The 27,623-nt window shown below is 51.9% G+C and overlaps 1 protein-coding gene and 1 pseudogene across 3 annotated transcripts in view; one reads left to right on the top strand and one right to left on the bottom strand.

Moving 5' to 3' along the window:
- Nucleotides 1-481: 481 nt before the first annotated feature.
- LOC132537949 (small nucleolar RNA SNORA44) lies at nt 482-596 on the bottom strand (annotated as a pseudogene).
- Nucleotides 597-4,514: 3,918 nt separating this feature from the next.
- STX18 (syntaxin 18) overlaps nt 4,515-27,623 on the top strand; it is a 67,457-nt gene continuing 44,348 nt past the window's right edge. The window contains exon 1 of one of the 3 annotated variants that reach the window (XR_009549068.1): nt 4,515-4,746. Coding sequence is in view for 2 of the 3 variants with exons in the window: in XM_007529217.3 (XP_007529279.1) it covers nt 4,570-4,746 (177 nt within the window). In the remaining variant the exon portion in view is untranslated. The remainder of the gene's footprint in view (nt 4,747-27,623) is intronic. The other 2 variants (XM_007529217.3, XM_060188561.1) reach the window with 2 other exon arrangements.

Raw genomic sequence — 27,623 nt, 5'->3', positions numbered from 1 at the left:
AATCTCCCCGAAGATGCCACTCCCCTCCCTAGCCCTTTTCCTGCCCTCCTTACTAAGAGTCCTTTGCTTGCGTGCAATGCACAAAACCTAGTCCAGACTTCACTTTGTGCTCTCCTTTCTTTCCTTACTTCTTTTTTTCTTCAATATTTTAGTTTTACCAACACCAGAGAAAGATGGGATGCTTATGATCAATCTTCAAACCTCAAGACTATGGCCATTGTATCCCCTGCTACTTTTCCTTGTCTCAGCTTAGTTCCTTTTGATTCTCCTTCTCTGTATTGCAGAGTACATCCTAGAAGCAGATGAAGACTGATTTACTGGTAACAGATCTTACTAAAAAGCAAAACTCCAGCAGCTGGTCTGTCACAATCTTCAGTATTGACACTGCCAGAAAACCTGCTGAATACGTTAAAATTTCTCACACTCACTCTAACCAAAACTGGTGAAAATCCAAGAGAAAGACATCAAAGTCCATGTTCTGAAATATAGAAAAGTTGAGTGGCAAGTACAAGTACTATGTTGACCTGTGCTATCAAAGTCTCTCCGTGCTATTCTTGCACACAGCCGGACTGACCTTACTTCTTAAATTCTACCTGTGCCTGAGATAATCTGGTCTTCATCCTTCTCTTCCTGGCTGATCTCACTTAACATGCTTCTTTCAAGATCCATCCAAGAGAAGGTGAAGGTGACTTCATCATTCTTTACAGCTGAGTAGTATTCCATTGTGTATCTAGACCACAACTTGCTCAGCCACTCACCTGTTGTTGGACACCTGGGTTGCTTCCAGGTTTTGGCTGTTACAAACTGTGCTGCTATGAACATAGATGTACACAAACCTTTTTGGATGGGTGTGTTTGGTTCCTTAGGATCTATCCCCCAGGAGAGGAATTGCAGGGTTGTAGGTTAGGTCCCCTTCTAGCCTTCCAAGAGTTCTCCAGACTGCTCTCCACAGGGGCTGGACCCACTGACATTCCCACCAGCAGTGCAGGAGGGTTCCCTTTTTTCACCAACATTTGTTGTTATTGTCCTTTCTTAAGTTAGTCATTTATTTCCTATGAGAGAGTGGGGCAGAGTACTGTTAAGCATATGATGGTCCCAGGGATTGAACCATGAGCCTCTGGAACCCTGGACATGCAAACCGGCTGCTCTAATGCTGCACTCCCTCCACAGGAGGAAAAATATTAGTGAATCTCATGACTATGGTCTATGAGAAGCTCAATGGTCTTGTCAAGGTCTCGGTGACTTTTCTTGGGATTTTATGTTCTTTTCGAGGGTCAGGTTGGCTCTAGAGTCAGATGCTTTGAGCTTGGGTCTCATCTCTACATCTTTCTTTACTTTTTGCTAAATTGAACAGTGTGCTTAGATCTCTCTCTCTCTCTCTCTCACACACACACACACACACACACACAGTTTTTTTCTCTCTCTCTTTCACACACACACACACACACACACACAGAGTTTTTCCCTCTCTCTCTCTCTCTCTCTCTCTCTCTCTCTCACACACACACACACACACACACACACACAGTTTTTTTCTCTCTCTCTTTCACACACACACACACACACACACACAGAGTTTTTCCCTCTCTCTCTCTCTCTCTCTCTCTCTCTCTCTCACACACACACACACACACACACACACAGTTTTTTTCTCTCTCTCTTTCACACACACACACACACACACACACACACACACACACAGAGTTTTTCCCTCTCTCTCTCTCTCTCTCTCTCTCACACACACACACACACACACACACACACACACACACACACACACACACACACACACACACAGTTTTACTCCTGAAAACAAATGGCTCTAAGCTCACGATTTACAAAAGGCACTTCTCATGGAAGGTTTGGCAAAGCTGAGCCCCACCCACTTAAAAGCAACCCTCCTAATAACTTCTCCCTCCTTTCTTGCCCCCCTGCTTAGGCCCTGGTTCCCCCCTCCTCCTACTTTAATTCAATACCGTTCACTTTTTATGCAGAGCGATTTTACTCTCTCTACTCTGCCCCAGGCTCACCTTTGCATAGCCAAACACTCATTAATGTCTCAATAAAACAAAGGCTTATTTATGCAAGACAAAATCCTTGGCAGAGATTTTGTAATTTCTCTCTCTTTCCCCCCTCTAACTCTGTAGGCGGAAGAAAGCCGTATGGAAATTTATTTTCCTCTGTACAGGAAGACCAGGGTGGCTGCAGTTTGGGTTTTAAATAACACTTTCTCTCTTCCTCTGAGCTACATTTGTTGTTTCTTAACATCAATTCCTGATAAATTCATTTCTTCAACACAGTGGGACTCAAATCTATAACACGCTGAAAAATGCCAATGACTATTGTCTCACTGTGTTTTGTCTATTTCTGTGTGTCATATTAGAAAGGAAAAAAATTAATTTTCACTCACTTGCAACAAAACAGAATCCATCCCATGGCACGTACAGGGTATCATTCTGTGTGAAAAGGAATATATTTCCCAAATAAACAAAAAACAACTTGGCGAGAATGGCATTGTTTTACATTTTTGCAAACCTCTTCTAAAGTCTGGCTTAATAAAAGCCAGCTGTTCTGCACTCAGAGTTTTGTAATATCACCATCCACACGGCTTTGGAAAACTCAGCTGTTTACAACTTTGAAAGAATGAACTTTTTTTTTTTTGAGTGAATGACCTCTTAGATTATGAAAATAAAATTTTATCTTGCTGCCTGTGCCTTTGGAACCTCGTTTTAAGATAGATTTTAATTGTGCAGCCTTTTTTAAATGAAGGGAGGGAGACAGAGAGGGAAAGAGAGGGGGAGGAGGAAAGGAAAAGGAAAAGAAAGACTCCATTGAGGGAGGCAGTGCAGTGGCAGGGTGCAGGGTTTAAATGCATGAGGTCCTGAGTTCTAATCCCACCGGCCAATCTTGCACCATAGATGCCAGAGTGATGCTCTAGTTCTCTAATTCTTACCCAAAAATGAATGTTTATTTTAAAATCCCTAAAAAGAAAGTATACCAACTTGACAAAAGCAATGGGATTGTGTGACTCACTTGCAGTCAGTTTAAATAAAGTGGATTTCAGGTGGCCTATTGACCTGAGAGCTACACATCAAGGATGAACTGAGAGAAATGTCCCTTCCCATCTGCCTCCTGCAACAGTCCAACCTTCCCTAACAAGTTCTTTCTTGACAGAAGCAAGAACCAGCACGACGTTACTGTCAATATGGTCAACTGTTACTGCTCTCCAGGGGCCCACCAAGGCCAAAGGCTTTACAGGTGTCATTATTATCGCACAATCCTAGCTTCATGTAACATACAGAGCAGGAAGCCTCAGGCAGTTCTGACTCTGTGTGTGTGTGTGTGTGTGTGTGTGTGTGTGTGTGTGTGTGTGTGTGTGTGACTTAATATTGGCTTACAAAAGTACAAGATAACAGGGGTACAATTCCACACAGTTTCTACCCCCAGAGTTCTGTGTTTTCATTCCTTCCATTGGAGACTGCAGTGATTCTCCCAAGATCACAGAGATGGAGATGGAGATGGAGATGGAGATGGAGATGGAGATGGAGATGGAGATGGAGATGGAGATATATATATATATCCATGGTCCTGCCTTCTCTTCCTTTCTAAGTCACATTTATAACTGTTACTACTTCTGAATGTCCTTCCTTTTTTCATCTTCTCTCTCTGGGTCCTGATGGAATTGGGCTTCAGAGCCCTCTGGTCATCTTCCCCTAACATATCTCTCCATCTGGGGGTATGGACCCAAATTCTTTTCGGGGGGTGCAGAAAGTGGAAGCTCTGACTTCTCTAATTGCTTCTCTGCTGGACACGGGTGTTGACAGGTGCATCCACACCCCCAGCCTGTTTCTATCTTTCCCTAGTGGGGCAGGGCTATCTGCCCAGGGAGGTCAGGTTGACATCATGGTAGCGTTTGCAACTTAGTGGCTGAAAGTCAGTAAGATATAAAGCAGGACAGAATGTTTAATGAACAGGAAGCATCAAGTAGGACTAGAGCAGATGAGACTAGGGATTTTAGGGTGGGAAGAAGCAAGGAAGTCTGTTTTAGGGAATATTCCTAGGGCACCGTGGCTTTAGTAATTTTTGCTTGTACTTGACTACTACATCTTCCCAGACAATATTTTTAGTCCTCATTCACGTTAGCTATCCTAATATTTTTGCAAAGAGATTTCCGCAGCCAGACTGTCGCCTTATGGCTGGCCTTCTTGAGGTCAAAGGTCAGGCTGGGTCACCTCCATGTCCCACAGTCTGACCCATCAGCGCCGGGAAACCCTAGAAAAGGTGGATTTTCCCCTCCCTGTGCTCCGGTTCCCCGGGTCCACAAGGCAAAAAAAAAAGGGACTCCGTATCCCCCTCACTTTGCCGGGTTTGCAAGGAGGAAAGACAGAGTTGCGCAAGGCGTAGCCATTGCCCAGGCCGAGGCCGGAACCTTTCTTGCCACGCCTTGGCTTCCGGGCGGCGGCCGGAACCTTTGTGCGCGCGTCTCCGCGGGCGGGCGGACGCGCTGACTGACGGAACGGCGGGCGCGGATTGCTGACGTGGCCCGGGGGGCGGCGGGCGCGGGTCGCCATGGCGGTGGACATCACGCTGCTGTTCCGGGCCAGCGTGAAGACGGTCAAGACGCGCAACAAGGCGCTGGGGCTGGCGCTGGGCGGCGGCGGCGGCGGCGCGGATGGCGGCCGGGACGAGCTCTTCCGTCGGAGCCCCCGACCCCGGAGCGACTTCTCGGGTCGCGCGCGCGAAGTGGTGAGCTGGTTGCTATGACGACGGGGAGGGGGCGGGTGTGGCGGGGGGGGGGGACCCCGGGCTTCAGACCCGATCCTGCCTGTCTGTCTGTGTGGCTTGGGCAGCATTGATGGGGACCAGGTGGCAGGGCGCCCCCTGATGTCTCGGGGGTGGGGGTGTCACCCTTCTTTGGAGGAATGGGGGGGCGCGTCTGGGGGAGCCCCCCAAAGGGGGGTGGAGCTCGCCGTCCGTCCCCGCACGAGTTTGTGTTTAGCTTCCCCGGGGCGGGGCCTTGTCCCGTTCTGTCACCTCAAGTCCCAACCTTCATGACCCTCGGTTGACTCCGGTCTCGCCCCTCCCACCTGCGGCAGGTCAGCAGGGTCAGGGGCCCCCTCCCACCTGTGCCCACACACCCCGGTGTGGCCACTGAATGGCTGTCCTTGGGGTCAGCAGGGCTGGCAGCTCAGGAGCCCAGCATCCGATGAGTGAATGAGTGAGTGAATGAATGAATGAATGAATGAATGGCAGGCGAGAATTCTACCACTGGACCACCTGTGCAATGAATGAATGAATGAAGCTCAGGAGCCCAGCATCTGATGAGTGAATGAGTGAGTGAATGAATGAATGAATGAATGGCAGGCGAGAATTCTACCACTGGACCGCCTGTTCAGTGAATGAATGAATGAAGCTCAGGAGCCCAGCATCGATGAGTGAATGAGTGAATGAATGAATGAATGAATGAATGGCAGGCGAGAATTCTACCACTGGACCACCCGTGCAACTGTTCAGTGAGTGAATGAATGAAGCTCAGGAGTCCAGCATCTGATGAGTGAATGAGTGAGTGAATGAATGAATGAATGGCAGGCGAGAATTCTACCACTGGACCGCCTGTTCAATGAATGAATGAATGAAGCTCAGGAGCCCAGCATCTGATGAGTGAATGAGTGAATGAATGAATGAATGAGTGGCAGGCGAGAATTCTACCACTGGACCGCCTGTGCAATGAATGAATGAATGAAGCTCAGGAGCCCAGCATCTGATGAGTGAATGAGTGAGTGAATGAATGAATGAGTGGCAGGCGAGAATTCTACCACTGGACCACCTGTGCAATGAATGAATGAATGAAGCTCAGGAGCCCAGCATCTGATGAGTGAATGAGTGAGTGAATGAATGAATGAATGGCAGGCAAGAATTCTACCACTGGACCACCCGTGCAACTGTTCAATGAATGAAGCTCAGGAGCCCAGCGTCGATGAGTGAATGAGTGAATGAATGAATGAATGAATGGCAGGCGAGAATTCTACCACTGGACCACCTGTGCAATGAATGAATGAATGAAGCTCAGGAGCCCAGCATCTGATGAGTGAATGAGTGAGTGAATGAATGAATGAATGGCAGGCGAGAATTCTACCACTGGACCACCTGTTCAATGAATGAATGAATGAAGCTCAGGAGCCCAGCATCTGATGAGTGAATGAGTGAATGAATGAATGAATGAATGGCAGGCGAGAATTCTACCACTGGACCACCTGTTCAGTGAATGAATGAATGAAGCTCAGGAGCCCAGCATCTGATGAGTGAATGAGTGAATGAATGAATGAATGAATGGCAGGCGAGAATTCTACCACTGGACCACCCGTGCAACTGTTCAATGAATGAAGCTCAGGAGCCCAGCGTCGATGAGTGAATGAATGAATGAATGAATGGCAAGAATTCTACCACTGGACCACCTGTTCAATGAATGAATGAATGAAGCTCAGGAGCCCAGCATCTGATGAGTGAATGAGTGAGTGAATGAATGAATGAATGGCAGGCAAGAATTCTACCACTGGACCACCCGTGCAACTGTTCAATGAATGAAGCTCAGGAGCCCAGCGTCGATGAGTGAATGAATGAATGAATGAATGGCAGGCGAGAATTCTACCACTGGACCACCCATGCAACTGTTCAGTGAATGAATGAATGAAGCTCAGGAGTCCAGCATCTGATGAGTGAATGAGTGAGTGAATGAATGAATGAATGGCAGGCAGGAATTCTACCACTGGACCGCCTGTTCAATGAATGAATGAATGAAGCTCAGGAGCCCAGCATCTGATGAGTGAATGAGTGAGTGAATGAATGAATGAATGAGTGGCAGGCGAGAATTCTACCACTGGACCGCCTGTGCAATGAATGAATGAATGAAGCTCAGGAGCCCAGCATCTGATGAGTGAATGAGTGAGTGAATGAATGAATGAATGGCAGGCAAGAATTCTACCACTGGACCACCCGTGCAACTGTTCAATGAATGAAGCTCAGGAGCCCAGCATCGATGAGTGAATGAGTGAGTGAATGAATGAATGAGTGGCAGGCAAGAATTCTACCACTGGACCACCCGTGCAACTGTTCAATGAATGAAGCTCAGGAGCCCAGCGTCGATGAGTGAATGAGTGAATGAATGAATGGCAAGAATTCTACCACTGGACCACCCGTGCAACTGTTCAGTGAATGAATGAATGAATGGCAGGCGAGAATTCTACCACTGGACCACCTGTTCAATGAATGAATGAATGAAGCTCAGGAGCCCAGCATCTGATGAGTGAATGAGTGAGTGAATGAATGAATGAATGGCAGGCAAGAATTCTACCACTGGACCACCCGTGCAACTGTTCAATGAATGAAGCTCAGGAGCCCAGCGTCGATGAGTGAATGAGTGAATGAATGAATGAATGAATGGCAGGCGAGAATTCTACCACTGGACCACCTGTGCAATGAATGAATGAATGAAGCTCAGGAGCCCAGCATCTGATGAGTGAATGAGTGAATGAATGAATGAATGAATGGCAGGCGAGAATTCTACCACTGGACCACCTGTTCAATGAATGAATGAATGAAGCTCAGGAGCCCAGCATCTGATGAGTGAATGAGTGAATGAATGAATGAATGAATGGCAGGCGAGAATTCTACCACTGGACCACCTGTTCAATGAATGAATGAATGAAGCTCAGGAGCCCAGCGTCGATGAGTGAATGAGTGAATGAATGAATGAATGAATGAATGGCAGGCGAGAATTCTACCACTGGACCACCCGTGCAACTGTTCAATGAATGAAGCTCAGGAGCCCAGCGTCGATGAGTGAATGAATGAATGAATGAATGGCAAGAATTCTACCACTGGACCACCCGTGCAACTGTTCAGTGAATGAATGAATGAATGAATGGCAGGCGAGAATTCTACCACTGGACCACCTGTTCAATGAATGAATGAATGAAGCTCAGGAGCCCAGCATCTGATGAGTGAATGAGTGAGTGAATGAATGAATGAATGGCAGGCAAGAATTCTACCACTGGACCACCCGTGCAACTGTTCAATGAATGAAGCTCAGGAGCCCAGCGTCGATGAGTGAATGAGTGAATGAATGAATGAATGAATGAATGAATGGCAGGCGAGAATTCTACCACTGGACCACCCATGCAACTGTTCAGTGAATGAATGAATGAAGCTCAGGAGTCCAGCATCTGATGAGTGAATGAGTGAGTGAATGAATGAATGAATGGCAGGCAGGAATTCTACCACTGGACCACCTGTTCAATGAATGAATGAATGAAGCTCAGGAGCCCAGCATCTGATGAGTGAATGAGTGAATGAATGAATGAATGAATGGCAGGCGAGAATTCTACCACTGGACCGCCTGTTCAATGAATGAATGAATGAAGCTCAGGAGCCCAGCATCTGATGAGTGAATGAGTGAGTGAATGAATGAATGAATGAGTGGCAGGCGAGAATTCTACCACTGGACCACCTGTGCAATGAATGAATGAATGAAGCTCGGGAGCCCAGCATCTGATGAGTGAATGAGTGAGTGAATGAATAAATGAATGGCAGGCGAGAATTCTACCACTGGACCACCTGTGCAATGAATGAATGAATGAAGCTCAGGAGCCCAGCATCTGATGAGTGAATGAGTGAGTGAATGAATGAATGAATGGCAGGCAAGAATTCTACCACTGGACCACCCGTGCAACTGTTCAATGAATGAAGCTCAGGAGCCCAGCATCGATGAGTGAATGAATGAATGAATGAATGGCAAGAATTCTACCACTGGACCACCCGTGCAACTGTTCAGTGAATGAATGAATGAAGCTCAGGAGCCCAGTGTCCAATGAGTGAATGAATGAATGAATGAATGGCAGGCGAGAATTCTACCACTGGACCACCCGTGCAACTGTTCAGTGAATGAATGAATGAAGCTCAGGAGCCCAGCGTCTATGAGTGAGTGAATGAATGAATGAAGCTCAGGAGCCCAGCTTCCAATGAGTGAATCAATGAATGAGTGAATGAATGAATGAATGAATGAATGAGTGAAGCTCAGGAGCCCAGCGTCCAGTGAATGAATCAGTGAGCGCATGCATGCATGCATGCTTGGCCTGGGTCACTGTCACCCCGTTGACGCTGGTGTTGGTGGTGCTGGGGGTTTGCACAGTGCAGTTCTCTGCCCCTCCCCCATTTTTAAATGTTTTTATTAGTGATTTAATATTGACTTACAAGATGACAGGGGTACAGTTCCGCACTGTTCCCACCACCAGAGCTCTGTGTCCCCACTCCCTCCATTGGAAACTGCAGTGGTTCTCCCAAGGTCACAGATAGGGGTTGACTATTACTTCTATAACTGTCTAGATTTATATGTATTTGTCCATTTTTCCCCCCCTATGGTCCTGCCTTCTCTTCCTTTCTAAGTCACACCTACACCTATTACTACTTCAAAATGCCCTCCCTTTTTCCTCTTCTCTCTCCGGGTCCTGATGGAGTTGATGTTCAGAACCCTCTGGGCATCTTCCCCTGACATTTCTCCCCCACTGGGAGTCTGGACCCAGATTCATTATGGGGAGCAGAAGGTGGGAGTTGCAGCTTCTGTAACTGCTTCTCCACTTGCCAGTGGTGTTGACAGGTGGATCCACATCCCCAGCCTGTTTCTGTCTTTCTCTAATTCTGCCTCCCCCTTTAAGACATCAAAAGACACCATCATAGAAGCCGGTCTGGAGGGGTGGAAGGTGCAAAGGCCCCTTCATTTCACTGTAACTCTCCTCTCTGTTTTGCACGCCATTGATGCCTTTGACTTGTAGCCACTCAGATCTTTTTTTTTTTTTTTTCTTTCTGTGCGTTCACTGGACCCGGTGCTCCAGCGATTTCTCCATTCCTGCTGACTGTTTTCACACAGGCAGACAGGGCCACAGTTTCTTCCATCTGGTGCCTGGGAAAGCGGGCACGCTGCCAGAGGCGTTCTCTCGCTGGACCAGGTCCTTTTTTCTTTTTGAGTTTCTTCTTCTCCTTCTCCTTAAATTATAACAGAGACGTAGGGAGGGGGGAGAGAGAGACACCTGCAGCCTTGCTTCACTACTCTTGAAGCTTCCCTCCTGCAGGTGGGGACCAGGGTCTCGAACCTGGGTCCTTGCACATGGTAAATTGTGCTGATTGTGTCACCACCCAGCCCTCTCCTTTTCTGTAGATAGAGACAAAGAGGCAGAGAGAGAGAGAGAGAAAGACCGAGAGGCTGAGAGACCGAAGCACTGTAGCTTCCTTCAGTGCAGCGGGGGCCAGGCTCGAACCTGGGTCGCACAGCCAGCATGCCGTCCAGGTGAGCTGTATCGCTGGCCTTAGGTGCTTTCCAAGGCACTTGTGTATGTATGAACTAGCAAATGGCAGTTTGCTGCGGAGCTCAGGCCTCAGAGGGGACACTGGACCGAGGCGAGTACCCCGATGACTCAGGCAGCGTCCTCAGCATCCGCGTCTCTGACCAGCGCCACACTGCCGGCTGCCTCTCCTGAGCAGGGGGCCCGTTCTTTTTCCTGTTCTCTGTTTTGGACGGAGCACAGCCCTGATGGCAGGTCCCAGAGACACCGTGCCACGTCTAATGAAGCCGTGTTGAAACTCCATCTTCCGTTCTGTCCATAGGGTGGTCTCCTCCGCATCACTGCTCTGGGTGGGGTGCTTCTGTGCCCCCTTTGTGGGGTTTCTGTCTACGCAGGTAACCGGACTACAGTGGCACCTCAGTGCGGAAGGAGAACGTCCCGTCTCTGGACGCCACACCAGGACACGCGTGCCATTTCCAAACTAGTGTCAACTCTAAAGAGCAAACAGTGGGGCCAGGCGGTGGGCGCACACACTACAGTGCACAGGGACCTGGGTTCAAGTCCCTGGTCCCCACCTGCAGGGGGGAAGCTTCACGAGTGGAAGCAGGGCTGCATATGTGCTTCTGTCTCTCTCCCTTTCTCCCTCCCCCTCCCTTCTCCATTTCTGTCTCTATCCAGTAATAAATTTTAAAAAATATAAAAGAAAAAAAAGATCATGAGTAGATTATGAAAAAGAGACTAGAGCCTTGCTTTTGTCCTATTGTGGTGGGGGGGGCTGTTGCTGGGCGTTGAACCTGGGTCCTCAGACTTGCCAAGCGTGCGCCCTGCCAGCTGAGCCGTGTCCCTGAGCGCACAGAGCTGCACGCACTCAGCCACTCAGCGTCGCTGTACCTTTATTCCTGGTGACACAGGGAAACTGGGAAATGGCCAGGGAGTCCTGAGCAGGCCCTGGGTGCAGGGACAGTGCAGCTGCAGGCCTCCTCTGACAAGGCGACGGCCCCTCCTGTCCCTGTCCCTGCCCCTGTCGCCGTCCCTGTCGCCGTCGCCGTCCCTCCCCATGGCTGGCACACCTGTGCCCCAGGCCTGACGCTGGAGCCCCAGTCTACTCAGCAGCCTGGGGCGGGGGGAGTCTGGACTTGTGATGCGGGACGTGGGCTTCCGTGTGTCAGCCCCGAGAAGGGGCTGGAGTTCCGACTTGTCCGGGGCTCCCATCTTATAGGTGGGGAAGCTGGCAGGTGGGCGGGTGAGGGCAGCGCAGGCCACAGGGCAGCGTAGAGGCGGGTCCCTGCACCCCGGTTCGCTGCTGCTCTTCCCTCCTCCCCAGTCTCCTCCTGCAAATCCCCACCATCATCTTGAACCAAAAAAATATTTGGCTTTTGGGTGGCAGTGGCTCCTTTCCCCTGAGACAGTCCTGACTTCCCAGTGGTGTTTGGAGACGCGCTCTGGCCCTGGGCGGGTGCCTCCTGCCTACCATCCCTTCCCCTCGGCTTCCTCGCCGGGAGAATCGTATCACGGCGGGTCCCTCCAGGAGCGGGGCTTCTCTGGGTTGCAAGCAGGGAACAGAGCTGAGTGGCGCTGCCTCAGCTCACACAGCTGGGGCCCCGGACTCTGCATTCCCCCCGGCTCCCAGCAGAGGACCCTGCTTGGCTCTGCTTGGGTCCTGAGCCCGCACTGTAGCACCGAGGGGCCAGAGGCTCCAGTGGGCCGGGCCGACAGGTGTGTGCTTTCCTCCTGCCGGAGCCTTGCACACGGAGGGCCGTGGCCGGGGTGAGGGGCCGGGGTGGCAGCCTCCCAGTGCCCTTGCCTGCCTGCCAGGCTGCCTTGCGCTCTGGAGACAGGAGAGCTGCCCTACACCTGCAGGCCTCGGCCCACCCCAGCTCCTTGCTGACTCAGGACACAGGGCGAGGCCAGGCCACATGGGAGCCGGGACCCCGATCTGCAGCTGGCTGTGTGTCCCAGGCCGGAGCCCCCGGGGGACGCGCTGGACAGGACATCGGGAAGTGTGTGGTCTCCCCACCCCCCACCCCCACTGCGGAGCAGGCGACCATGGGTCCCGCTGGGCCTCGGTCTCCAGCTCAGCTCAGCTGGGAGCCCACACCAGGCCTCAGAGCACCCACGATTCCCTGTGCCTCTGCGGAGCCCCGAGCTCCCCCTGCCGCGCCGGCAGCTCTGGGGACTTGTCTCTGTCCGGGACTTGACTCAGTCCGTCACTCTGAGCACTGAGAGCCGATGCGTGTCCGTGATGCTGAGGACACAGAACTCTCAGAGAACACGCCGGTTGGGCACACGCATTGCCGTGCACGAAGACCTGGGTTCAAGCCCCCGTTCCCCACCTGAGGGGACGCCACACCCGGACACACGAGCCACTCTAAAGCTAGTATTAACTGGGAGTCGGGCGGTAGCGCAGTGGGTTAAGCACAAAGCACGGGGTCCCAGTTCGAGCCCCCAGTACTTCACCTGCAGGGGAGTCGCTTCACAAGTAGTGAAGCAGGTCTGCAGGTGTCTGTCTTTCTCTCCCCCTCTCTGTCTTCCCCTGCTGTCTCCATTTCTCTCTGTCCTGTCCAACAACAACAACATCAATAACAATAATAACTGTAGCAATAAAACAACAAGGGCAACAAAAGGGAATAAATAAATATTTTTAAAAACTAGTATTAACTCACTAAAGAGTGTGAGGAAGCTTATGAGTGGTGGAGCGGGGCTGCAGGTGTCTCTAGCTCCCCCTCCCCTCTCAATTTCTCTCTGTCGCTATTCCAAATAAATAAGATTTAAGTAAAAAAGTAAATAAAGATTTAAAAAGAAAACACATAGGTAGGTCGGTCCCCTGGAGGGAGAGTCGGTGGACTCCTCAGTGCACATGGAGGGCCAGGGTAAGTCTGCCAGAAGAGCCGTCCTGGCAGCTGGGGGCCTGAGCGGCGCCTGGAGCCCCTGTTGAGGAGGGCTGGGCTGGGACGTGGCAGGAGGGGCCCGGTGACCCCTGGGCTCGGCCTGCTCAGTCCTGCTTCTGGACGAGGCTCTCCTGGAAGGTGCTCTTGCTTACACGTCGCTGTGACGCCTCTGCTCGGGAGGGGAGGGGGGCACAGAGCTGGTTCTCAGGGAGTGCCCACCCCACCCCGCCCTGCTGGGTGCTGAGGATTTGGGGCCATGCTCCCAGCTGCGCCTGCGCCAGCAGGAGCCATCTGGGCTGTAAGCTAACCGGCGGTGTGAAAGGTGGGTGGCATGGGCGGCGATGGAGAGCAGCTGCTTACTGGGCCACGGCAGACTCGGGCTGCCAGGCGGGCTGCTGACGGGGCTGGACAGAGCCACAGAGGAGAGAGGCGTGCAGGATGCAGCCAGCAAAAACGGTGGCAGGAAAGGGAGCAAGAGAAGGAGAGCGGAGCGGTGGTAGAGGGCCAGGGAGCTAGCTCAGATGTCAGAGCGCAGGGCTTGTGTGCCTGAGACCCTAGAGGCCGCAGGTTCAAGCCCCAGTACCACCTGGTCAGCAGGGCTCTGGTCTCTTACACACACAATTTCTTTTTCTTTCTTCCTTTTTTTTTTTTTTTTTTTTTTTTTTTTTTTACTCAGCTCTGGCTTATGGTGGTACAGGGAATTGAACCTGGAACTTTGGAGCCTCAGGCACAAGAGTCCTGCATAACTATTATGCTATCTACTCTCACCCCATAATTCCTTTTTTTTTTTTTTGCCTCCAGGCTTGTCGCTGGGGCTCAGTACCTGCACTACAAATCCACTGCTCCTGGAGGCTATTTTTTCCCTTTTGTTGCCCTTGTTGTTTATCGTTGTTGTTGAATAGGACAGGGAGAAATGGAGAGAGGAAGGGAATACAGAGATGGGGAGAGAAAGAGAGACACCTGCAGACCTGCTTCACTGCTTGTGAAGTAACCGCCCTACAGGTGGGGAGCTGGAGGCTCGAACCGGGATCCTTATGCTGGTCCTTGTACTTTGTGCCACGTGCACTACTGCCTGGGTCTTTTTTTTTAAATATTTATTCATTTTCCCTTTTTGTTGCCCTTGTTTTATTATGGTAGTTATTATTGTTGTTATTGATGTCGTCGTTGCTGGATAGGACAGAGAGAAATGGAGAGAGGAGGGGGAGGTAGAGGGGGAGAGAAAGACAGACACCTGCAGACTTGCTTCACCGCCTGTGAAGCGACTCCCCTGCCGGGCTTGAACCGGCATCCTTACGCCGGTCCTTGCGCTTTGCGCCACGTGCACTTAACCCGCTACTGCCCGACTCCCCCACCTGGGTCTTTTAATTGCTCCCAGGGTTGTCTCTGCGCTCAGTGCCTGTATTATGAATCCACCGCTCCTAGCAACCATTGTTCATCTTTTTCTTTCTCTTTTATTGGATAGAGACAGAAACTGAGAGGGGAGTGGGAGACAGATAGACACCTGCAGCCCTGCTCCACCACTCATGAAGCTTCCCCCCTCAGATGGGGAGTGAGGGCTTGAACCTGGATCCTCACACATGATGTTGAGTGCATTCAGCCAGGTGTGCCACCACCTGGCCTTAAAATAAATAAATCTGGGGCTGGGCACTGGCACACCCCTTTTAAGTGCACATGTTAAAATGCACAAGGACCTGGGTTCAAGCCCCCAGTCCCCACCTGCAGGGGATTGCTTCATAAGCAGTGAAGCAAGGCTGCGGGGGTCTCTCAGTCTCTCTACCTCCCCCGCTCCCTCTCGATTTCTCTTTCTATCCAATAGTAAATAAAGAGAAAAAGACAAAAACTAGAAAAACAAAACAGGCAGCAACAACAGAACAAAACAGAATTCCTTCTCCTCTGCCCCTCGTGGCTCTGTCCCCAACTAAGGAGAGAGGGCTGCTGGACTGGTCCCCAAGGCTGACAGCTTCCGGGCCAGGTTCTGCCTCTGTCTGGTGGGGTGGGGACCAGGCCTGTCACCATGCTGCGCCTGGAGCCGGCAGCCTGTTCAAAAGCCACAGGCTGAGACTGCAGCGGCCTGGAGGTCAGGGGCAGGCAGCCAGGCGACACGTTCTGGAGCTCAGGCATCTGGGCCTCTCGGACTGTGTACAAACCTGCTCACCTAGTTTCTCTCTTTTTTGGGGGGGGGGGGGGGGAGGGAGGGCAGGAATACCGCCATGGTCCTGTCGTGAATAGTGTTCGGAACCCACCCCTCCCCTGGAGCTCCAGAGTGCCCTCCGCTGGGCAAAGTGTCCATGGCGCGGGCAGCGGTCAGGCTTGAGTCCTAGCCTGCCAGAGTCAACTGACCTCGAGGGAGGCGCCCAGGCTTCTCAGAGGTGAGCAGAGCAGAGGCGGGTGGCCTGGCGTGTTCACGAGGGCATCTGACTGGGCTCTCAGCACCTGGAGACACAGCTGCCATCCCAGACCCAAACCCCAGGCGGGGCCTTTCCCCTCCTCTCAGAGTCCTCAGAGCGAGAGCGGCCGCTTCTGCTGGTCACGGGGGAGCATCTGTATGCCGGCAGCGTCCTGTGGCTGGCGTCTCTCAGAGCTGCACACACGTCTCCACTTCTGGTGAGAGGAGAGAACCCACGAAGTGGCCCAGGAGATGGTGCAGTGGAGAAAACGGTCTCGGCCAGGCGGTGGCGCGCCTGGTTAAGCGCTCACATCACGGTGCACAAGGACCCAGGTTCAAGCCCTGGTCCCCACCTGCAGGGGGAAGCTTCACGAGCGGTGAAGCAGAGCTGCAGGTGTCTCTCTGTCTCTTTCCCTCTCTGTCTCCCTCTCCGCTCTCCATTTCTCTCTGTCTCTGTCCAATAAGAATACGAATTAAAAAATAGGCAAGCACAAAGTTGTTCTCTTAAATATGAGTCCCTTCTTGAGTTTGGCCCCTGACTTTGCATGTGCCGGAGTCCTCTGCTCCTCTCTCTCCGTCGTCAATAAAGAAATCTTCTTCTTCTCCTTCTCCACCTTCTCCTTTTCCTCCTCCTCTGTCTTCTCCCTCTCCTCCTAGAAAGCCTGGCAGACATTCTCATTTTGCAGTTTAGTAGAAGTAACAGATTAGAAGAACGGAGAAAGGCATTATGGGAGCACAGGTTTGGAACTATAAACACGTCCACCTTGCCAGCCACTAGCGGTGTGATCTTGGGAACTCCCCGGCCTCTTCTGCGCCCAACTCCCCGGCCTCTTCTGCGCCGTGTTCCCACTCTCTGCGCCCCCTTTTTCTCATTTCATTGAGGTTCTCTGACTAGATTGTCCCTTCTGTGTCTGTAATTAAAAGGAAAAAACAGTTCTCCGGGAGCAGTGGAATTGCGCGAACTCGAGACCCATGTGTGTATGTGTGTGTGGCGGGAGACGTGTAAATGCTTGGGGAAAACTCCTAGGTTCTGTAGAAGACGGGGGTGAAGAGACAGCCGCGGGCTCCCGAGAGGCGTGCCAGCAGCAGGCTGTGGGGATGGCCTCGAGCCCCAGTCAGCTGCAGCTTGCTGCCATGCGGACCACACTCAAAAGGGGCTCTTTGGGAGAGGGAAAACAGATGTGGAGGACAGCTAGGCCCGGGGTGTGCATGCGTGAGTGAGAGTGTGAGTGTGTGTGTGTGTGTGTGTGTGTGTGTGTGTGTGTGTGTGTGTGTGGCTTTCATCTCAATTTCTGTGTCTATCCAACAATAAATAAATAAAAATATATTTTTTAAATTGAACCTCTGGATGAACCCGAGCTGTAACCGTAAAGGCAGACCTGGAGGAAATGAAGGCCCACACGCACAGGGATCTCTCCTGGAGAAGAAGGCAAGCTGTGTGTGCCTCGACCTCCCCTGCAGTGCTCCTGATGGCCACGGCTCTGGGGACGGGAGTGGGGACAGCCTGGCCCCAACCCTGTGCGTGGAAACTGGGATGGGCGTGGCATTCCAGGGAGCACGCCACGAGAGCCTGTGATTGATGGGGTTAAAAAGAAAGTCTGGGTTAGTCGGGCTGTAGCGCAGCGGGTTAAGCGCAGGTGGTGCAAAGCACAAGGGCCGACATAAGGATCCCGGTTCGAACCCCGGCTCCCCACCTGCAGGGGAGTCGCTTCACTGGTGGTGAAGCAGGTCTGCAGGTGTCTATCTTTCTCTCCTCCTCTCTGTCTTCCCTCCATTTCTCTCTGTCCTATCCAACAACGACAAGAACAACAATAACTACAACAATAAAACAACAAGGGCAACAAAAGGGAATAGATAAATAAAATAAATATTAAAAAAAAAAAGAAAGTCTGGGGGCTGGATGGTGGCACACCAGGTTGAGTGCACATGTTACAGTGCACAAGGACCCAGGTTCGAGCCTCTGCTCCCCACCTGCAGAGTGGAAGCTTCACAAGTGGTGAAGCAGAGCTGTGGGTATCTCTTTTTCTCCCTATCTCCTCCAATTTCTCCTCCCAATCTCCTGTCAATTTCTCTCTGTCTCCAGTTAAGAAAAGAGAGAGAGTGAAAAAAAAAAAAAAAGGTTGGATCTGTAGTGCTGGCATAGAGCCCCAGCAACAACCCTGGTGGCAGTAAAACAACATGCAGGGACCGGGTGGTGGGACACCTGATTGAGCACACCTGTTATAATGCGCAGGTTCGAGCCCCTAGCCCCCACCTGCAGAGGGAAAAAGCTTTGCTAGTGGTGAAGTAGGACTGCGGGTGTCTCTCTGTCTCTCTACCTCACCCTGCCCTCTAAATTTCTGGCTATCTATATCAAATAAATAATTAGAGATAATAAAAAAAAAGAAAAACAAACAAAACAGACAACCCAGCCTCTGCAAAGCCACCCAGGCCCCAGAGACACTGCTTTCAGGGGTGTCCACACATGCTAGTGGGGGGCTGTTTGTGGGCTCAGGGCCTACAGGCAGCTGGTGTCTGAGCTCCCTGAATGAGCAGAAGACTCCCGGCAGCGGGCTCTTTGCTCCTGCTACAGGAACAGTGAGAGGTCTGAGTTCGGGGGAAGAGCCTCTTCGTAGCTGAGCTGCACGCACGGCCCGAGAGACCCTTGTGTGAAGGGAGCAGTTTTCCTGGAAGGCAGCTGGATCCTCAATTCCAACTCTTCTTTTTTTTTTTTTTAATTTCTTTATTGGGGAATTAATGTTTTACATTCAACAGTAAATATAATAGTTTATACATGCATAACATCCCCCAGTTTCCCATATAACAATACAACCCCCACTAGGTCCTCTGTCATCCTTCTTGGACCTGTGTTCTCCCCCCCATCCATCCCCCCACCCCAGAGTCTTTTACTTGGGTGCAAAACACCAATTCTACTTCAGGTTCTCCTTGTGTTTTCTCTTCTGATCTTGTTTTTCAACTTCTGCCTGAGAGTGAGATCATCCCATATTCATCCTTCTGTTTCTGACTTATTTCACATAACATGAATTTTTCAAGGTCCATCCAAGATCGGCTGAAAATGGTGAAATCACCATTTTTTACAGCTGAGTAGTATTCCATTGTGTATATAAACCACAGCTTGCTCAGCCACTCAATTCCAACTCTTCTTAACCTTCACAGGAAAATCACCCATTCGCCGCTTTCCGCCTGGCTGCCATTCTCCACAGTAATAGCTACCACTCTCGGGGCTCCTGCTTTGCGCCCCCTCGCAGGGTCAGGCCCAGGCCCCCAGTGTGCTCAGAGCGTGCCCTGACAGCAGCCCCTGATCCCCCCGGGGTGCCGGAATCTCTGGGGACGGGACAGGGGCCGGCCTCTGGCGAGCAGACCTTGGCACGCGAATCTTAGAGATTTGAGGATTCATAAGACTGTCTGGGGTGGTGCAGGACAGCTGCTTCCAGATCAGACTGTTTTGATCTGCCGTTACATGGTGACTTACATGGTGACGGTACATTCCTCCTCCTCCTCCTCCTCCTCCCCTCCTGCTCTTTTTCCTCTCCCTCCCCCTCACATTCCTCCTCCTCCTCCTCCTCCTCCTCCCCTTCTTCCTCTTTCTCTCCTCCTCCCCTTCTCTTCCTCCTCATGCTCCCCCTCCTTCTCTTCTCCCTCCTCCTCTCCTCCTTCCAGGGCTAGGACTTCACACAAACTCCATGTCACCATCCCTGGCCACTTTTTCACCCAGATAGGAAGAGAGAGAGAGAGAGAGAGAGGGAGTCAGGCAGTAGCACAGCTGAGTCAAGCGCACGTGGCACAAAGCGCAAGGACTGGAGGGAGAGACGGAGGAAGAGAGAGAGGGAGAGACAGAGGGAGAGAGAGAGAAAGGGAGAGACGGAGGAAGAGAGAGAGGGAGAGACAGAGGGAGAGAGAGAGAAAGGGAGAGACGGCACAGTGCTGGCTCTTCCCCCAGAGCCAGTGCTACTCCCAAGTGGTGCCGGGCCTCGAACCTGAGCTCTGCACAGTGACAAGGCCTGCGCCCTCCCTGTGCAGCTGGAGGTTGTGAAGTATGTTTTTAAAAAAGAAGAAGAAATGAGAAAGTTTGTGGCTTCCGTTGGTGAAATTATTGAGAAGGAAGGCAAGGCAGTGTGGGCCTTTTCCACCCTGCGGGTAGGCCTTTCACATCTCTGAGGCAGCTCGGCCCCAGGGCAGAGGGGCCTCCTCAGAGCTGCTGGGGGGGGGGGGGGCTGGTAACCACGGGCTGCAGGCTTCCTCGGGGAGGGGCCAGCTGGCGAAGCTCCCGTGAGGACAGGTCCTGGAGATGTAGGGGGACTGCATTCCAGCACTGTGACAAATGCTTTGTAGCCGACCACCCAGTGGGGGCAGAGAGAGCCTGCCCTCCCACCCTCCATCCTGGGACCCAGTCTCAACAGGCTCATTTCCTCAGGGGAGGGGGAGCAGCCTTCTGGGCCCTGGGGATGGGCTGAAGACAGGCAGATAAGACCCCTGCCCTCTGAGGGCTGCTGAATCCCAGGGGGCCAGGCAGCCGTGACACGTGAGCTTCGGGGGGGCCGGCCACCCTTGCGGGCGGTGACAGTGGCGGCAGGAGACCCCTGTGGTTCTGCAGTGCCACCGTCTGCCTGCGAGCAGGAATGTGTGACTAGGGCCGGTGGGTAGTGCACCTGGTTGAGTGCGAGGACCCAGGTCCCAGTCCCTGCTCCCCGCCTGCAGAGGTCGGGGGAGGGGAAGCTTGGCGAGCGGTGAAGCAGGGCTGCCGGTGTCTCTGGTGTCTCTGTCTCTCTTCCCCTGTCTATCTCCCTCTCTCCCTTCTCGACTTCTCTTTGTATCCACGAAATAGAGGAGGGAGGAAAGAAGGGAGATTTGAAAATTTTTAACTTTATCTGTCTTTCTATCTATTTATTTATTACCGGAGCACTGCTCAGCTCTGGCTTATGGTGATACAAGGGATTGAACCTGGGACTTCGGAGCCTCAGACATGAGAGTCTGTATGCATAACCATTATGCTATCTACCCCTAGGAGGGAACGGAGGGGCGTGCAACTGTGAAAAAGCAAACTTGGGTTACCACAGAATATAGATCACGAATGAGGAAGAGAAGACCCTCCTGTGAGATCAGTGCCAGGCCCTGCTGTCAGCTGTTTGGGCTGTTTGGGCTGGAGAGGCAGCTTACAGGAAGGGTGCGGGCCTTGTCATTGTGCGGAGCCTAGAGGAGCCCCTGGAAGGAAGCCGGGTGTCTGGGGACCCGAGAGCTGGCCTGGGTTCGGGGCTGCGGGCTGGCCCTAGGACTTTCCCCGTGGGGTATGCCCTGCGTGGGGGTGGGGGGCTTAGCCAGGACAGGCCCCACTCAGGGGCCTGGAAAGCCAGTGACAAGGGGCAGGGCCTCTCTGCAGCTGGGCTGGGAGCAGTTGGCCTTCTAATCCGGGGTGATTTTGTTGTTAACAGGAGCTGCCTCAAAGGGGGAGGCTCCTCTTCCAGACGCCCCAGGCCCGGGAGGGGAAGGGAGGGGTGGGCTGACTCCCAGGCTGGGTCTGTAACCCATTATCAGAGTCTGCGCCACTCTGCCTGGCTCCGGCTGCCTTTCAGTGGAAACTGCACTGGGCCAGCGGGCGTCTGTGCGCCAGCTATTAGCGGGGAGCTACTTGGCGACTACTCCTTGTGAAAGCGACCCGACACTTGAGCTCCGAGGGGCCCCCACAGACGCGAGGAAATGGCGTTTGATTCCAAAGGGTGGATCTTCTTTTAACACGGCCGCTGTGAAAGCCTGTATCACACACTAAGTACTATTATTTCTTGGTACTATTTATTGATAGAGGAGTGCAGAGGGAGGGAGAGACACCTGCAGCACGGCTTCACTGCTTGTGAAGCTTCTCCCCTATAGGTGGGGACCCGACCCAGCCAGGTGCGCCACCACCTGGCCCCGCACCCAGTTTTCATGAGAACAGGGTCCATCGCCAGACCGCTGGGGAGGAACTTGTGCCGAGACTGATTGTTGTCTTCTTCACTGCGGAGAGGTACGCAGAATGGGACTTGATGGTGGTGAGAACCTTTGGGAGTGTGACTTTTTTTAGTTTAGTGCTACCTCTTTTTTTTTTTTAATTATCTTTATTTATTGGATAGAGATAGCCAGAAATCAAGAGGGAAGGGGATGTTAGGGAGAGAGACAGACAGACACCTGCAGCACTACTTCACCACTCGCAAAGCTTTCCCCTGCAGGTGGGGACCGGGGGCTTGAACCCAGGTCCTTGCACATTGTAATACCTGCGCTCAACCAGGTGCGCCACCACCCGGCCCCTGTTAGTGCTACCTCTTGATACCAGAAGAAACACACATACACACACACACACATACCTGCGGGTCCCCAGAGGACTACATCACAGTGTGCTCTGTCCTCTAACTGCCTCCGGACGTAAAGCTCGTCATCTGTAAGCAAGCAGTGACAAGAGGAAGCAAAATCAAAATTAAATTTAGACGGGAAGAAAAGAAAGCTGTGGAATCGAGGTGATGAATTCTCTAGAAGCTCTTAGATACCTGTGGGGAGCGGGGACCAGGAATCTGGATACGGGGGGGGGGGGGGGATAAAAGAGAGAGAAGGAAAAGATCTGCCTTCTCTCCCTGTTGTTTTTGTTTTAATATTTTATTTAATTTAATGAGAGAGATCCAGAGACAGCAATGGACAGCAGAGCCCTGCTGAGCTCTGGATGATGCTGGTGCTGGGGATCGAACCTGGGACCTCAGAGCCTCAGGCAGGAGAGTTTATTTGCAGAACCCCTGTGCTGTCTCCCCAGCCCCTTCTCTCCCTTGTGAATGTCTTTTTTTCATGGTTATCACTTGCTACAGTTGAGTCAGTCCAAGCGTAGTCACTTCTGGACGTTTCTATAATGGGCAGTGAAGAAGTCAGCCTTCCCACATGCACACGGGGAGGAGGAGGGGGAGAGGGAGAGTGGTCCCTCTGCTCTGCTCTAGGCACCATGCTGCTGTTAACAGCTGTAGGCGGACGGGAGCCACAGCCTGTGTTGGGGACATAGCCTTGCTCCCTAGCTGGGCAAAAGTGCCATGACCCATCCTCCCTCCAGCCCTTCTCCCCGCCACTCCAGCCGCATGGGGGTTGGGGGGGTACCCCCCCCCCGCAAGTGTCCCCCCTCCTGTGAAACTAGAGAGCATCTTTGAAAGTACCCCTTCAGCTTGTTATAAAACTTCCTTCTCGGACAGGGGGTAGGTAGCATAATGGTTATGCAAACAGACTCTCATGCCTGAGGCTCTAAAGTGCCAGGTTCAATCCCCCGCACCACCAGAGCAGTGCTCTGGCTAAAAATAATAATAATGAATTAAAAAGAAAAAAAAAACTTTCTTCTCTTTGTGAACATGCCGCAGGGAAGAGCCTGGCCAGGTATCTGGAGCCCCATCCTCTGGTCCGTGCCTTGGAGCCTCCTGCTGACTTGGCCCCGAGTCTCTGCTGTTGGGGACGTCTCTCGGCCCACGTCTCGTCCTGTGGCCCTTCCTGTGCCACCCCCCACCCCACCCCCCGCCACCCACACTTGCCAGTGGCTTGCTCTCCTTCCTGCAAATACAAATGCTGGTGTTCCAGACCTTCGGGCCATCTTGGTCACACACAGAGAAGCCCGTGCAGATTGGCAGGTGCCGTCCGCGTCACCGGACAGCCTCACGCTATCAGGTCCAGGTTGATGGGGCCCCACTGAGAAAGTGGGACATCCAGGCCTGGCCCTCTGGCTCTCTGGTCTTGCCCCTCCAGAAGCTGGGTCTTCCCAAGGATTGTCTCCACCCCCAGCAAAAGAGGCCCTCTCCCATGGTCCTCCTGTCCAGGGAGTGTGTCGTCACCGCTGGACGGGGCCCCTGGTGTCCTTACACCCACCCTGCCTCCCCTAGCACCTTGGATACCATCTGCTGGGTGTCCAGTGGGTGCCAGGCTCAGACCCAGGTACTGGGTGGACAGCTGTGAGCGAGGCAGCCCACCGGGAGAAGCCCAGGGTCCGCCTGGGAGAAGACACTCCCGGCTGCGCAGTGAAGGCACATTGAGGCGGATGGTGCCCTCCAGGTCTCTAGGGCACAGAGGCCCAGTGAAGAGCTGGTGGGAGGGCCTGGGGGGGTCTCCCTGACATGGGGCAGGAGAAGCCATTGTCCCCAAGGCCCTGGACTTGAGAAAGCCCAGGCTGCTGGCAGGGTGAAGCCCTGGGGACGGGAGTCACCCAGCCAATGCCAGTCAGACACAGCTGGGCCCAGGAGTGGGACTTGCAGGCCGCCGGGGACGGAGCTGCACGGTGTGGGTGGGTGACTGGGTGCTCATGGTGAGTTCGCGTCTGTGGTGAGCTGAGGTGCCCACCGAGCACCCAGGGGATAGATACCCAGAGCAGACTCGGGTGCCACCTCAGGCAGGGGCCGCGCAGACAGGCCTATTCCTTGTGGTGTCTGATCTGGGGGAACCAAGTAGTTCAGCACTTCAGAAATGGCCACGCAGAGGAAGTGCGGAGAGAGAGAGAGTCTGAGCTTACATTCATGCCACTGGCCACTTGGCCCAGCATCCAGAATTAGTGAAATTACTCTTCTGAAAGCCTTGGTGGTTCTAATTCAATAGCACAAGTATATGATTTCCAGAGGTCTTTCCAGATTATTTATGGGATTATTTTCCCTTTTTTTTCTTTTTTCCAGCTACCTATTAGTTTTGCCTCTGGCTCTGAAACAGTTTGCTTTGACTTCTTTCACATTTTTGCATATTTTCCAGTTGTTTCCAATACCTCACAGCAGTTTTCCCTCTCTCCCTCTTCCTTTAAAACAAACAAAAAGGCAAAGGTCCCCACCCACCCAGCCACCCAGAATCCCGTGTGAGGTTCTGGAACGCTGTTCACTGCTCCCGCCGCCTGTTCAGCTGTCTGGCGTGCTCCCTTCAGGCTGGCCGCCGCTTCCCATCCGTCTGTAGGAATTGGCACCGGCTGTCGCTCCTTCCACGCGGGCCGGCCGCGAACATGAACTTGCTGTCTCTTCTTCTTCCTCTTCCCTTTTTCCCAAGCAAATGTCTTGAACCGCTGATTAGACCTCCGTGCCCACAATAACATCAGCGGACACTCAGCGCCAGGCTGCCTAGGGGAGGGAGAAGGGGGAGAGGGAGAGGGAGAGGGAGAAGGAGAGAGAGAGGGACAGGGAGGGGGGGCAGCCCCCAGCCAGACAGCCTGGAGATTCCAGCGGTGGTGAGTTCAGGGTGTGGGTGTGCTGCCGGCTCCCCGACACCCCTCCAGACGGGCTTCGTGGGTGTTCATTCCGAAATGAGCTGGCCGGGTCACTGCTTTATTAGGAACACAAACACCGCCGCTAACAGCTGACATGTGAGGGGAGAGCAGGCGGCGGCGATGAAAAGCATTTAATGATTAGCGAGGAAACAAATACTGTTTAATGAAAATAAAAACCATGTCGAAAGGGCCTAATGCTGACTTTTGGAAATAGGACCGAGCTGCGGTGGAGCTTCTCGCTCCCTCCCTCGCTCCCTCGCTCCGTACAGTAGAGCCCGTTGGAAATTGCTTGGGAACGAGGGCTCGCAATTGTGAGCCCGGAATGTCCTGCAGATAATTAAGTTGTGGTCAGGCTTTGGAAAAATACAAAGTTCTCGAACTATGATTTTATAAACATGCTACAATAACATTTCTTTATATTTAACAGTTTCTTATAGAAAGCCGATACCCTCATGAGGCATTGATTAAAGGTAAAACATCAAGAAAGAAAAAATATTAAATTAGAACTTCACTTCGGATGTTGACAGTTGGCTTGTAATATTAAACAGATGTGCGTGTTCCTGGGGATATTCTCCTCTCTGAGCTAGATTGCTGAGGTGTGTGTGTGTGTGTGTGTGTGTGTGTGTGTGTGTGTGTGTGTGTGTGTGTGTGTGTGTGTGGCAACTACAAATTTCGGATCAGTTAATAATTTTAAATGCCCTCTCTACAGTCTCCCGTGTTCCGACTTCACCCGAGCCCTCGCCGCTATAGCATGATGGCGAGGCCTTCGCCGCCGCCTCTCAGGTCTTTTATTTCTCCCCTCTTCCCCCAACCCCCACCCCCAGTCTCACTGGGCTCTTCTGATTTCATGATACATTCTTGGAAATTGATTCCTTGAAATAATTTTAGGATCATTGAGTGGAATTCTACCCTTTCGGATTTATGTCTACAGTCTACTCCCATCTGAGTTTCCCGTGGGCGTGTGAGTGCCAAGTTGACCCACATTGTGGTGTTGTGTTTGTGTGGTCAGTTGTGTAGGCTACACCGTCTGTACAGATCTGTCTGTGTCTCCCGCCCCCCCCCCCCAAAGCCACAGGGCCAAGAAATGTCAGGCAGGGACCTAGAAGGAGCAGAAAGAAACCCAGCCACTCCTTTTGCTCATGGGGATTTCACCATGTTGGGCAAATAGCACAGAGACCAGGGAGGGGACTGGGTAGAGGAAGGGGGTGTTGTTGGGGGATAGGTAGACTGGGAGGCACAGGGCTGGGGGGGGTGTCCTGGGTGGGCAGGAGAAGCTCAGATTTTGCAGAATAAGGTGAAGCTGTCTAGCATCTTCAGAAATTCTTCAGATCTATCTGCAAGACTAGATAAATTGTTCATGGTAGAGTTTGGGCTGGTGATTTATTTTATTTTATTATTTGTCAAAGAGAGAGCGATACCGAGAGAGAGACCAGAGGCCTGCTGAGCTCTGGCTGCTGGTGGTGCTGGGGACTGAACCTGGGACCTCAGAGCCTCAGGCAGGAGAGTCTGTGTGCAGAACCCTTATAAGTCTATTTTATTTATTATTATTATTATTTATTATTATTATTATTATTATTATTATTATTATCATCCCCAGAGCCCTGCTCAGCTCTGGCTGATGGCAGTACTAGGGATTTAACCTGGGACTTCAGAGCCTCAGGCAGGAAAGCCTTTTGCAAACCCCCTGTGCTATGGGCCCAGCCCGATGTATTTATTTTTCACCCTTCAAACTGCAGGCATTGATTCGTGCATATCTTGTGTTTTCTGGAGGAGAACATTCAGCAGGCAGGGTTCTGATTAACCTGGAAGGACAGTTTAGCTGGTTTGGGTACATTTATTTATCTTGGAACCATGAGTTGTTTGCACAGTCTACTTTTAGGAATCAGGGTGTTTTTTTTTTTTTTCTTTGCAAATTCCATCTGCAAAACTCCGCTTTGCAGCCCAAGTGTATGGAAGACATTTCTCGTGAGCACAAAGTCCCAGGCTGCCCGAGCAGATGTGACCATGTGTTTACCATCCGGAACTCTATGTAACCTTCAGATTAGTGAATTCCGTTTTTAATAGCACAATACTTTAGAGTGACTATCTGCAGGGGCTGGGCAAGTGGTTCACCCAGGAAAGCACACACATTAGAAGTGACTATATTATTATTATTATTACTATTGATATTATTATTATTGCTGCTACTATTGGTAGAGACAGAGAGAAATTGAGAGGGAAGGAGGAAGTAGAGAGGGAGAGACAGAGAGACGCCTGCAGCCCTGTTTCACCACTCATGAAGCTTGCCCCCTGCAGGTGGGGACCAGAGGCTTGAACCCGGATCCTTGCTCACTGTAATTTGTGTGCTTAACCAGGTGCGCCACCTCCTGGCTCCACTATTTGCTCTTTATACTTAAAAATAGTTTTTTTTTAATTAAATTTTTTATTATTTATTTTTATTTATCTTCCCTTTTGTTGTCCTTGTGGTTTTATTGTTGTTGTTATTGATGTCGTCGTTGTTAGGACAGATAGAAATGGAGAGAGATGGGGAAGACAGAGAGGGGGAGAGAAAGATAGACACCTGCAGACCTGTTTTACCACTTGTGAAGCGACTCCCCTGCAGGTGGGGAGCCGGGGGCTCGAACTGGAATCATTACACCGGTCCTTGCGCGCTTGGCGCCACGTGCGCTTAACCCGCTATGCTACCGCCCGGCCCCAAAATAATACAGTTTTAAGTGTCCTGTTTAAAAGTGAAACTTGTTTTCCCCCCCACATAAAAATGCTTTCTTTTTGTACAGAAAGATCTCCCG

Source organism: Erinaceus europaeus, chromosome 3 (genome assembly GCF_950295315.1).
Source record: "Erinaceus europaeus chromosome 3, mEriEur2.1, whole genome shotgun sequence".
Taxonomy (NCBI): domain Eukaryota; kingdom Metazoa; phylum Chordata; class Mammalia; order Eulipotyphla; family Erinaceidae; genus Erinaceus; species Erinaceus europaeus.
The sequence above is the reverse complement of the archived record's forward strand: the minus strand, read 5'-3'. Positions and strand labels throughout refer to the sequence as shown.